This window comes from Prosopis cineraria, unplaced genomic scaffold, assembly GCF_029017545.1.
Source record: "Prosopis cineraria cultivar Desert tree isolate PC_DT_omini unplaced genomic scaffold, ASM2901754v1 PC13, whole genome shotgun sequence".
NCBI lineage: Eukaryota > Viridiplantae > Streptophyta > Magnoliopsida > Fabales > Fabaceae > Prosopis > Prosopis cineraria.
The window spans coordinates 10,124,578-10,136,996 of record NW_026555344.1 but is presented as its reverse complement, the minus strand read 5'-3'; the positions used below and the strand labels follow the sequence as shown (position 1 = coordinate 10,136,996).

At 30.6% G+C, this 12,419-nt stretch overlaps 1 protein-coding gene across 3 annotated transcripts; it reads left to right on the top strand.

Annotated features, from left to right (window-relative positions):
- Positions 1–54: 54 nt before the first annotated feature.
- On the top strand, positions 55–7,419 carry LOC129291254 (vacuolar cation/proton exchanger 3-like). 3 transcript variants are annotated; one of them, XM_054928522.1, is made up of 12 exons: positions 58–287; positions 797–1,060; positions 1,306–1,373; positions 1,480–1,508; positions 1,793–1,989; positions 2,088–2,300; positions 2,977–3,108; positions 3,834–3,950; positions 4,026–4,079; positions 4,226–4,342; positions 5,331–5,433; positions 7,004–7,419. In XM_054928522.1, exons 2-12 carry the CDS (start codon positions 797–799, stop codon positions 7,006–7,008), a joined length of 1,299 nt encoding a protein of 432 aa, XP_054784497.1. In that variant the 5' UTR covers positions 58–287; the 3' UTR covers positions 7,009–7,419. The 3 variants fall into 3 exon arrangements, with proteins under 3 accessions (XP_054784499.1, XP_054784496.1, XP_054784497.1); XM_054928524.1 differs by lacking the exons at positions 5,331–5,433; positions 7,004–7,419 and adding an exon at positions 4,408–5,321 and having other exon boundaries at positions 55–287; XM_054928521.1 differs by lacking the exon at positions 7,004–7,419 and having other exon boundaries at positions 57–287; positions 5,331–6,094.
- The last annotated feature ends 5,000 nt before the right edge of the window (positions 7,420–12,419 follow it).

Genomic DNA, 12,419 nt, shown 5'->3' with positions numbered 1-12,419 from the left:
TGACATATCACGAAGTGGGTGCCGTACAAGTGTACTCTCTTATGTCAGCGCCTCACCGCCATCTTCTACTTCCCTTCCGTTCTCCTCTCAGTATAACTCTCTCTCTTGCAGGCACGATCCTCACACCAACTTCTCTAACTGATAGGGCATGAGAGAGATAAGGCAAGCAGAGCGGACAGAGACCTATTGTGTGGGCACACTGGATTTGCCTCTTCTAATTTCTTTCCTTGTCTCGTATTTCCCATCAGAGTTGGATCCGTCCTGAAGATTTTCTCTCTTCAAATCCGGTATATTTTCGCACGTAACCCCGTCTCCGTCTCTTTCTCTAGTACTCTTGTTTACTGATGTAGTTTGTGATTTCAGTGACTCGCTTCTCGTGCTGTTTCATATAGCGCTTCGTCTTGAGCATTTTGTCTTGATTTACTTGGTTTTAATGCTTTATACATACCCTTATGAGTAGGCCCCCTTTTTCTGTACGCATATCATATCGTAATCAACTGCAGCTTTAATTCTTTTGAGATTTCCCGAGTTTGTAATATGGGGTTGCAAATATGTGAAGATGGAAAGTTGAAGACTCCTGTTATGCTGCCTAACTAATAACCCATCAAAAGTTCAGAAAGACTAAATCATGTACTGCATGTGCGTTTTTTTTTCTATGAAATTGTTTTTCCGGGATGCTGTTTATATTCCCAATTATATAGCTTTCTCGCTGATGGGATTGTGTCAGAAAATATTCAACATCATTCTTGTTACGTATTTGCTGAAATTCTAACAAGTTAACTGCCTTTGCATGCAGATGGGTTCTGTAGAGAAGATAGACCCTGATTTTGATGAGGAGGTCCCTTTAAGCTCCTCAACAAATCCCGTGAAAGTCTATGCTTTTCAATCTGAGACAACTCGTGTGCTTTCTTCCGTGAAATTGGCCACCTCATCCATCTTCAAGCCAATAGAGATAAGACCTATCAGGAGCATATACATTGTTTTAATTAAAGCGAAGATCAACATGTTGCTACCTTTCGGTCCCTTGGCCATATTGCTACATTATCTAACTGGAAAGCATGTATGGATTCACTTCTCAATCATCCTTGTTGGCATTTGGTACTATTAAGCAAAATTGTGATGAAGTTAGGAAGATTGATTGAAATATGAATGAAATCTGCATTGAAAAACCTACTAACCATCTCAATCTCGCTTCTTCTTCTTCCTCGCCTGGGTGGGTATGGGATCAGTATAAGGATGTCCGAATAGTTATTTGTAGCTTGATTATCTCCTATTTCATTTCTTGATGGTTACTTCATGTGTTAGGGATGGGTTTTCTTCTGCGCCTTAGTAGGAATCACTCCTTTAGCAGAACGTCTGGGTTACGCTACTGAGTAAGTACTGACCTGTTTAATTGAATCTGATGTTTACTTAGATTTCTTCATCACCTTTATTACAAACTAGTATTAACTGTCCTATTTATTAATCTTTTTGGTGCAGGCAACTTGCATTTTTTACAGGACCAACAGGTATAGTTAGTTGTTAGTTAATTTTGCAAATATATGGATAATATGTATGGCAAAATGAGTAGACTATATATGACAAAATATAGTCTAATTTTTGCAGATATATGACAAAATAAATAGGAGCTAGTTTTGGATGGACTTGTGTTTAGTTCTTACTAAGACATCATGAACTGTATTGAAATCAAGAATTCAATGTGCTGCCAATAGTGCCTATTCTTTAGAGTCTTTGAAAATGATTACTTGGTTGACAATAAGTCAATTGATTTGAAATTTGGTGGTGTATGCAGTTGGGGGTTTGCTGAATGCCACATTTGGCAATGCAACTGAAATGATCATATCAATTTATGCTTTGAAAAATGGGATGATCAGGGTTGTACAACAATCTTTACTGGGTTCAATCTTGTCAAATATGCTTCTTGTTCTGGGATGTGCATTCTTTACTGGTGGGATTGTCCACTACCAAAAGGTTCAGGTTTTCAGCAAGGTAGACGTCATGACATGCTTACGGTTTCAAATCCTTTTTTTGCCGTTCTCTTCCTCTTGACGTTCCATAGTTCACATTGTACTTGACCTTTGCAACAGGCATCTGCTGTTGTGAATTCTGGGTTGCTATTGATGGCTGTGATGGGAATACTGTTTCCTGCGGTGCTTCACTTTACTCACTCAGAGGTTCACTTCGGCAAGTCAGAGGTTTCTCTGTCCAGATTTAGTAGCTGTATAATGCTAATAGCATATGCTGGCTTCCTTTTCTTTCAACTAAGAAGTCATCACAATAATTATAGTTCAGTTGAAGAGGTTGGTTCTTATTGACATAAAATTGTTCTTTTGGCTTCTTGTCAAGCTTTACAATGTAAGATTATTTTGTTTAAAAAAGACAGCCCATGTTTTTTTGTTCAGTTTCCTTTTTTCATTTCAACAAATATTATAAATATAGTTGCCATTTTTCTAGCAAGGGACCCAAATTATTAGATAGGGTTAGAGAATGATAGATATATTTATCTTTATCAGGTGCTACTTTCAAGACACACCTGAATAAAAGAGAGGGATTTATGTTTTATTTGGTTGCTTGATTTAAATATAGAAATTAATTAAGCATGTTGCCATCTTCCATGAGAAGGTGACAAGGTGAGAGGAGAATACTAAATTAAAAACTAAAGAAGTAAAGGAGGAAAATAAAAGAAGTGACTAAGAAGGCAGTGAGTGAGATGTAGGTTTTGATTAAATTTTATTCTATAAGATAGTAGGATCTCTCAAGACATTATCATTAAGTTCTTTGAAATGCATGTATGATGAAAGCATATGGGTTTATATTGTTGGAGTTGTCAGTGGGAACATGTTTTTTTCCCACCCTCTTTCCTACACCTGGAAATTGCTCATTATTTGTTGTGAAGATTTTGTTTGATAGGCAACAAAGATGCTAAGTATTTAAGTCGTAAAAGACTTCATGCAAATGTACTTGTTTAAAATGTAGGAAGGAGATAGTAATGAAAATCCTGATGAGGAAGAAGAATGTGAATTAACTAAATGGGAGGCGATAGGCTGGCTTGCTATTTTGACAGCATGGATTTCTATTTTATCTGGATACCTTGTGGATGCCATACAGGTATATTTACCTTAGATACTTAATCATTATGCTTCGATTATTTAGGTCCTCAATCTCTATGCCATGTAATGTTGAGTTCTGGTGTATGTAATTATTTTCTTTTTTAATATTGACATTTTTTCCTCAATACTATTTTCACTTTCTAGCAAGGTTGTGTCTACCTCTCACAGCACAAAATGGAGGAAACTTTGTCATAAAACTATCATCATTGTTCCTTTATGGCTGCTGCCATAAATGGTCTAGCTTCTTAGAAAGTTGTGATAGTGCAAGTCTTTGATCTTTAGCATCGAAGTGTTTGGGATGATTGTATTTTCTCTTTATCGTTACATGTAGATGAATGGTAGCATTTTGACTCTTAGATCTGATTTCCCACAGAATCAGTTTGAGCTGTTTTATTTTCCTTAAAAAACCTATGAGGATTATTCAACGTGTTCTATTGTTGTTTGTTCCATAGTATTTGCTACTTTGATTATAGCATGAATTCATTAGTTGTAGGTAGGATGAACCTTCTGCTGTTAAAGTTTAGTGTGGTCTACAGCTAACTGTTTACCTTTCATAAAGTTAAATTTAGTTGCTTTGTGATTACTGATAATTTTTAATAGGTATAGACTGTTTGTAATGCGCTGCATCACTGTCATTGTTGATAGCTTAGAGCACTGATCATTGTCTTTGGCCATTGTGTCCTGGGCTTGTTCATAGATGTGTTATGCTTTGCTCTCTTGCAGGGGGCATCTGAGTCATGGAATATGCCAGTGGCTTTCATTAGTGTCATATTGCTTCCAATTGTAGGAAATGCTGCAGAGCATGCTAGTGCTATCATGTTTGCCATGAAGGACAAGCTTGTGAGTTTCTTCCAATGCCCACTTTTTAATTTATAGATGCTGTTCAATTTATTTATAGTTTCAATTTTGCTGCAGGATATTACCCTTGGAGTTGCTATTGGATCATCTACTCAGATATCTATGTTTGTGGTATGATGTTACACTGTTATTGTATTATGAGATTAAATTTTGCAAAGGAAAAAAAAACGAACTTCACTTTTTCTTGGAAAGAATATGGTCGACTTTTTCAATTTTTCGAACAAGATTGATGATCTCTGTGGTGTTGATAATTGCAGATCCCCTTTTGTGTGGTAGTTGGGTGGTGCATGGGAAAACCAATGGACTTGAATTTTCAACTCTTTGAGACTGCTACACTTTTTATCACTGTGCTTGTTGTTGCATTTATGTTGCAGGTACGTAGTTTTTTATTTGTCCCTTGAAATGCTATCACCTAATGCTGGTTGTTAATGTTTTCCAGTCCCTCTGAAGCCATTCTAGCTGGAAACTATCACTCTTCTTAGGCATTTTATCAGGCCCACAAGTAACTTATTGATGTAGAGTGAAAGGAGAAATAGAATCAAGTTTTTCTAGAGATGAGAGAAGAAAGGGAGGAACAGAAGAGACTCCTGTGGACCAGAGAGATGTAATAACAATTTTTAATAATTCAGCCATCATCATGGTCTAATAATAACTCATCAAAGTAACTTTGTCTTGAATTTTTTTTTCCATCCACATGTAAAAAATGTATAAATAAATCAATCAAATTTTGGTAGCCTTCATAAAGCACTTCTTTTGGAGTTATACTTCTTTTTTATTATCAAAAGTTAAGTGAGCTAGGTTCCAAGGGCTCACTAGGGGATGGGCATGTCTCTAGAGTCAAAAAGTGCTTACAAAGGAGTAAGTACTTACAAGATCTTTACATTGATAGTGAGATTTGATCCCATGACCTATTAGGTTATGAGTCAAATTCTTATCAATTGGACTAATCTTTATTGGTTTCTTTTGGAGTTGAACTTCCATTTGTCAAAACTCTTCACATGGATGATTTCTTGGAATTTGGAAAAGCTAGCTTGCAAAATCAGAAGCCTTAATTATTTTATCTAACTTGGATTGTGAAGTCTGAACATGTGTATGTGTGTGTCTTTATCTGGCTCAATAAAAAAATTGATGGTTGAAAGCAATTATTCTAAAAGCATTAATTTAAATATGATATTTGTTAAAGAGTCTGCTGTCATCAGTAACATTGGTAAGCTATCTCTTGGATTCTGAAATTGCATTTTGACTAGTAATTGCTTTTTTAAATTCTGAGGCGTTAATCATTTTAGTGTGTTATGTTTTACTTCTCTCTACTTTCATTGATGTTTCGTGACAAATATCCTCAAATTTCTGTCACCCTTGCAGGAAGGGACCTCTAATTATTTCAAAGGCTTGATGCTTGTTCTATGCTATCTTATTGTTGCCGCCAGTTTCTTTGTACACGTGGACCCGGAAGACGCCGAAAACAGTGAGCACTGAACATAGCTCATCACAGATTCACATAGTGCTTTAGATGATTTAAGGCTGAAAGTTTGGACTCCTGCAGTCCTCTTCTTGCTCAATTGACTTTCATGCCTACTCCCTCTGTCCCTATATATGAGATTTTTTTAACCAAATCTGAAATCTGGTATATCAATAAAAATTTATTATTTAGTTGAAAGCACATAAAACCACATCAATTTCCCAGTTTTGCTTTTAATGTCACGATTAATATCATGACAGTAGGCAATAAAACATACAGTTAATAGCTTTTCGTTTTTTTCAAGAGTGGGACAACATTTTTTAATTACTTAAAAATATCCTGATACTTTTATATCTAGAAACAAAATTAGTTTCTAAAATAGGTTGGAGGGAGTAATTTCTTATTCGATGCTTCCACATTTCCCCTTTTTTTCCTGCCAAATTGTATTTTGTCACTTGCCAGTTGCCACATGTAGTAGTGTAAAGATAATATGAACCCTCGGATATTGGAATTTGGACCTCTTTTGCAATCAGGATTCAGCATCTATACTAGTCTCCATATGCAAGATCAAAACTAGAATTTGGACTTCTTGTGCGTTCTGCTGGCATCTTTGCTTTTAGAATGGATTAGATGGTTGGGCATGTTGGACCATCCACCATAGACTCAATTTGGACTAAAAAACCATTTTCATGGTTGAGTTGGGCTAAACTAGAGTTGAGTGAGAAATTGGAATGATTTTTAAAAAATTGGATGGGTCTAAAACTAATATAAAAAAAGGTTAATTTTTTTTAAAAAAAGAACTGGAAAAATTAAAACATTAGACTCTATTAAAATTTTTTGAACTTTTACATGTATATAATATGATTTGGGACTATTGTTTTAGGAAGTTGTTGACAGCTATATGTGTATGTATAAATGTAGATACTTTTTAATTTATTATATTTAGTTTAATTAAAATTTATCTATATTTGATAAGTTATAAGATTATGATTTATAATAAAGGTTAAGGTACATTATTACTTTTGAATTTGTTCTCAATGAGTGATTTTACCTCTGTACTAATAAGTTGGATAATTTTACCCATAAATTATTTTTTTGAGGAGCGCTAAGCATTTTATAGAAAGTTTTTTTTGCTCTTCAAAAGAATAATTTAAGGATAAAATTGCCTCATTTATTATACAAGGATAAAATTGCATCTCGAGAAAAATTACAGAAGTAAAAATACACTTTAACCCTTTATAATATTGTGAATACACTTAAAATTATTTTTTATTTAATTATTATGTCATCCGATCAATCATCTTTCTAACAGGTTAGATCTTAAAAATAGAGACCCACTAATCTATTCAGTTTAACATTCAGTTCGATTTTTAAAACATTATTGGGCACTTCTTAACTAGTAGATTCAGTTTATGGATCTTGTGATGTTGATTGTTGAGGCTATATTCTCTATCTGATTTGAAGATTTACAATAGGCCATATGCTATTAAATGAAGAGGAACCCTTGTGATGATGTTTAGATTCTTTTATATATTGTTAGTATTCATAGTAATTGTGCTTGTGGAATCTGCCACAGGGTGAGGCTGAATCATTGAAGAATATACAGAGAGGCTGTGATTGCTATCCACATTGCCTTGCATTTGCAGTATCTGTACTGAAAAGTTTGGAGAATGCTTAAGAGGTGTACTTCAAAGAAGTATCAAGCATGCATTGCATATGTCTTGGGAAAATCCCCAATTGATCCTGAGCATTGGAATTAATTACGCTGAAAAAATTTCATCTCTTTGTATAAAATATTGAATTTTGTTTACCCTCAATTACTGGTTTTCCTGTAATGCCCCACTCCTCCCCCCAACCCCGGCTCTATGGTTGTGTCTTAAAGCTAATCTTTGGGTAAATTGCCCTCACTTTCCCTGAACTCTGCGAAAATAACACTTGATACCCTTCTGGCTTGAATTTTGAATATACATTCATCCACTGATCATTTCAATACTTGGGTAGACTCTGCTAGTTTTTTTTTTTTTTAATCAGTCAAGTGGGCAAAATGATTGTTAAGTATTAAAAAAAGAATTAATAACACAGTTGATTTATAATAAAATTTTCTAAAAGTTGGATTACACATTGATTTAAATAGTTGTAAATTTAAAAATTTCAATCATAAATAAGATATTTAAATTTAAATTGTAATTCTTTTAATTTGTAATTAAGATTTATGATTATAACTATTTGAATCAATGTTTATAATTTATTTTTCAAAAAAAATATCAAAAATTAAATAATTATTAATGTAATCTTTTGAGGTTTTACAATCATTCTTCTAATGAATGTTTGTTTTTTGTTTGTGTGCAATGACGCCAATAAACTAGTTTTTCTATGAGCTAAATTATATAGTTCGAAGAATTTTACTTTAAGTCCCTTGGAAGACACATTTTGACACTTCAGCTCTTGGAAGAACGCTGAAATTTTGTTGAGGTCTAATGATTCTTAATTGAAATTAACTTATGAAGTTCATTTGCCATGATAGGAGAATAACAGATAGGTCATCAATTAATTTAAATTAAATTTTAAATATTAAATTTTAGAAATTTGCAAGCTTTTCCTATTAAAATTGGGACAAGCTTTGTAAATTTTTAAAACTTGAAACTTACCTATCATTCTCTCTTTTTGGGGGATTTCCTCCACAAGATTTCTCTCCTCTGGGTTTGTGCTTGATATTACTCTCCATTTTCCATTGTTCCCAACTCATCAATGCAAGTCTCTCAAAACTCTTTTCATTACCCATATTTTTTTTTTTGAGTTTAAAATGACAACTACTATATTCTAAAATCAAATGTTACAAGACCTAACATACAAAAGAATCCTTCATCTTTTTCCACCTTGAACAATAGCAAAGGGTGGTGTTTAAAAGATTTGTGAGGAATTCCCAAGATGCCATCAATCTTAGTACTACTGTTGCACAAGTAGGTTTAATTGTGGAGTTCTGATGAGATTAAGTGTACTAGTGATGTTATGATCACACTTTTGATTCCTTAGTCAAATCTGCAAGCCACACCTCTTCTTTCATTATTTTTTAAAAGAATGATAGTAAAGTCTCAAAAGATTAAATTAAAGATAATTGGGTCTTGGACAACATTTTCTGAAAGTTGAGTTACAATAATTGATTCAAATGGTTGTTAACAGTAATCTCAAATATGAATTAAGGATTACACTTAGAAGTTAATGGTTTTATTTGCAATTAGAAATCTTGAACTTACAATTATTTAAATTGATATTTGTAAATTATTTATTAAAATTTTTATCAAGAACTTAACTGTGATTAAATTTTTTCTTTCATGACTTGATTATTTCTTGTTTGAAGCTCGAGAAGAAGGTTAAAAAAGCAAGATATAAGAGGCTAAATATGCCACCAAATGGGGACGAACAATTTGTTAAATGCTGTGAAGACAATGTTTGACTATAAAGGGAAAAACTGAAATTTGGCCTTGAAGGTAAATTCCTAGTCTTTTTTACTGGTTGATTATACTTGTTGATTAATTGATAAGGTCTTTCAACATGTTTATAAAAGTCACCCTAAAACATTAATTCTTGAAGCCTGAGAAAGGAACAGCATAAAAGTTGAATACATGTGCAGAGGGTTTTTTTTTTTTTTTTAGATGAGATATACCAGATGAAGCGAATTGAAAGAATGGAAGGGATTAAAATGCAAAATGAGACAAGTTTGTTGTTTAAAAGATTGATATATAGTATGTTTGTTAGAGATAATTTAATTTTCATTCCCTAAATTTCCATTTAATTATCAATTTAGTTTTCAAATTTTAACTCAATAGTACAACTTAGTTCTTATGGTCTATTGAGTTAAGAAATCTGGATTAATTGTTGGATCAAATTAAGAAACTATAATGATTGAATTATTTTGAGTTAAGAGACTTCAAAGATTAAGTTATTCTTAATTAAAATTTAAGAACTGAATCGATAATTAAAAAAAGTTCAAAGACCAAAAATTTTTTTTTATTAACTCCTGAAAAGAAATTTTCTAATTGATTATGGAATTGAACAAGAACTTTTCTAATTAAATTGGCAAAAGATGACCTTGATAGTGTATTCAATTAACTTTACTTCAATGGTTATTGACATTGTGCTAGGTATATGTTTTCTTTATCATTATTCCAAAAAAAAGATGATTAGATGGATTGCTAAATTTTTTGGTTCAGTATGAATTGTTTTACTGGTAACGTATAACGAATGGATTTCATTGAGGAGCGTTTGGTCTAACTAGTCAAGAAAGTTTAATCAATTTATTATGAGATTTTAAGTTTAAATTTTATAATATGCAATCACATTGAATTAAAAAAATTAAAAACATTTTCAAGGTACATGTCTTGTAAGGCCATTATTAGTACTAAAGATCCAATGTAAGAGGAAGTACAATAATTTAGGTTGAAAATAATAGTATCTCAAGTTTTTTAGGATATTGAGTGATGTACTAACAAAATTGATGTACGATTTTCACAAAAGAAGTAGCTAGAGAGCCAAAAATCCCAAGTTGGCTTGTACAGAGACTGACAGAAGCAAGCAAAGAGTCTGGTGTTAAATTTTGTGTCCTGGGATTGATTTCAGAAAGCAATAATTGCAGGCTTTGTCCTTTGGTGTTTTTTTTTTCCTTTTTTTTTATCTATTTATGTAATTATAATTTTTGATATGTTCTAGTTTGGCAAAATTAGGTGCGTTTTTGTACTTGTGTATCCTAGATTTGACATTTACATATTCTGTGTTGAATAAGTGCAAAGTTTTAAAAATTAAATTGATTATTAAATTGGATTAACTATTAATTTATAGTTTATTGACTCAACTATGGTTAGATCATTATTGAACCAATTGATATTAAATTAATATATTTTTAATTTATATATCATAATTAAATAAGAAATATATGTAAATATTTATATTTTTTAAAAAATATTAATAAATACTTGGTAAAATGATATATTGTTGACGAATATATGATTAATATTAGTTATTCTTAGCTGTTCTTTGTTTTAATTATTTTTTTAATTTTAATTAATTCAAACTAGTTTTTAAGGGAATTGGTTTGGTTTTCAACCAATTTTTTTTTTTTTACTGGTTCTCTTGTGATCGGTTTTGGGGGGTCAATTAAATCAGATCAAAAGCTTATTCTGTCTAGTTTTTAAAACACTGAATAAGTGTGTATTTCTTCTAATGTTTAATATAACCCTATGTAACTTTTTAATTTTATCTTTTTTTAATAATTAATAATTATATTTAATTATTATTTAGGAATTCAAATGACAATAAATAAACAAGGAATAAAAATAGAAAAAATTAATTACTTTAACTTTGTCTTATATTAAGAATCAATTTTTTTTAAAAAAAAACATAACTTTATGTCCCTGTATTTTGCACGTGTTTTGCTATTAATTCATATACTTTTTTATATATTTTTAGTTTTATACTTTTATTTTTCATTGTCTTAGATCCCTCTAAGGTCCCTATACTTTATTTATAGAGAAACTTAAGACAATGAAAAATAAAGGTACAAAGATCAAAAACATCGAAAAAAAATATAAGAACCAATAAAAGTACAAAGATATAAAGTTATGTTTTTTTTTAATCAAAATCCATCTTATATTAAAAGTAGAAGGGAATATACAACTAGAAACTTAATCATTTGCAAATATTTAAGATTATCTTTTTGAATTATCAACTCCTTTAATTTACAGAGTTATAATTACCATTTCTAAATTAACAAGTCGTTTGCATGATGGTTTTGGCTTGTGGCTCTAAATATGTTACAAAAATATAAAATATTACTTTTGTCTCAAATTATAAGATATTTTTAAAAAAGATTCAGCGTCTCAAAATATAATATGCTTTGAAAATATTAAAGTTTATTAAATAAGCTTATTTTAATAATATATTTTCTCTTTCTATTTAATATTAATTAAGTGTAAATTTAATGTTATTAAATGAATGGTGTTTTTGAAAGTTTATATTTTTATATTTAATAAGATTTATTAATATATAAAACTTTACCTGAAAATATTTTATAATTTAAAAAATAGAGAGTACGAACTAGGTTGGTATGACAAGCAGCATCTTATTGTAAATGATAAATGCTTTAGGCTTGCTTGGTTTGGCAATTTATCTTGAAAACAATATTTTGTTCTGTAAAAACAAACAAAAAAAATTGTCTGATAATGTATTTTGAAAAAGTATTTTGAAGAATAAAAAATTAAATATTATTTTGAAGAATAGTATTTTGGAATTGCTATTCTGAAAAATAAGAGAAAATATAAAAATATATTTTTTTATTTTTAAACATGTTTTATAAATTCTTTTTTTTTGATAAAATATAAAAGATCAATTCTGAAAGCGATAAACAAGAGCAATTTTAAACAAGTCTATACTTACTGTTTGGCAACAGTGTCTTCAACAATCTATCTCTTGTTCCTTCTGTGTCCATTTGTAATTTGCGTCGGGATGGAAATTATTATTTTATTATTATTTTTAATTTAACTTTTTTAAAATTTATATTTTTATTTTCAAATTTTATGATATTATGTAAACATTTTTTTATCTATCATATTATAAAATTAGCTATCAATTTTTATCTTGATCTGGGAGATAAGTATTAATGATTTGAGGTTACAAATGAAATCAAACCAAGAGATTTCTCTAAACTATAATAAATTTAACAAACATCAATATCAATATGACTTTCAAGTTTTTAAATGATTTATAAACACAGAGGGAAAATAATAAATTGTGAATTAAAATACGTTGTTTGAGTTTTTATATGCATAGGTAACAAATTATCAAATATATTTTTGTTTTTTTGCATGTTCTTGCCTAGAATTTAAGGACAAAGATTATCTTCCTTGCAGTATTGAGAGTCAAGAATGGTTAACCACTTCCTTAAATGATAGGAGTTCCTACTACTCACATCAACTTTAATTAATTTTAAAATAATTTAG

Bases quoted from the DNA above. Each gene is read 5' to 3' on its own strand.
- LOC129291254 (XM_054928521.1), top strand. From the start codon at position 797: ATGGGTTCTGTAGAGAAGATAGACCCTGATTTTGATGAGGAGGTCCCT. The intron at 1,061-1,305 runs GTATGGATTCAC...TTCATGTGTTAG, and splicing joins ATTATCTAACTGGAAAGCAT to GGATGGGTTTTCTTCTGCGC. The intron at 3,951-4,025 runs GTGAGTTTCTTC...ATTTTGCTGCAG, and splicing joins TTGCCATGAAGGACAAGCTT to GATATTACCCTTGGAGTTGC.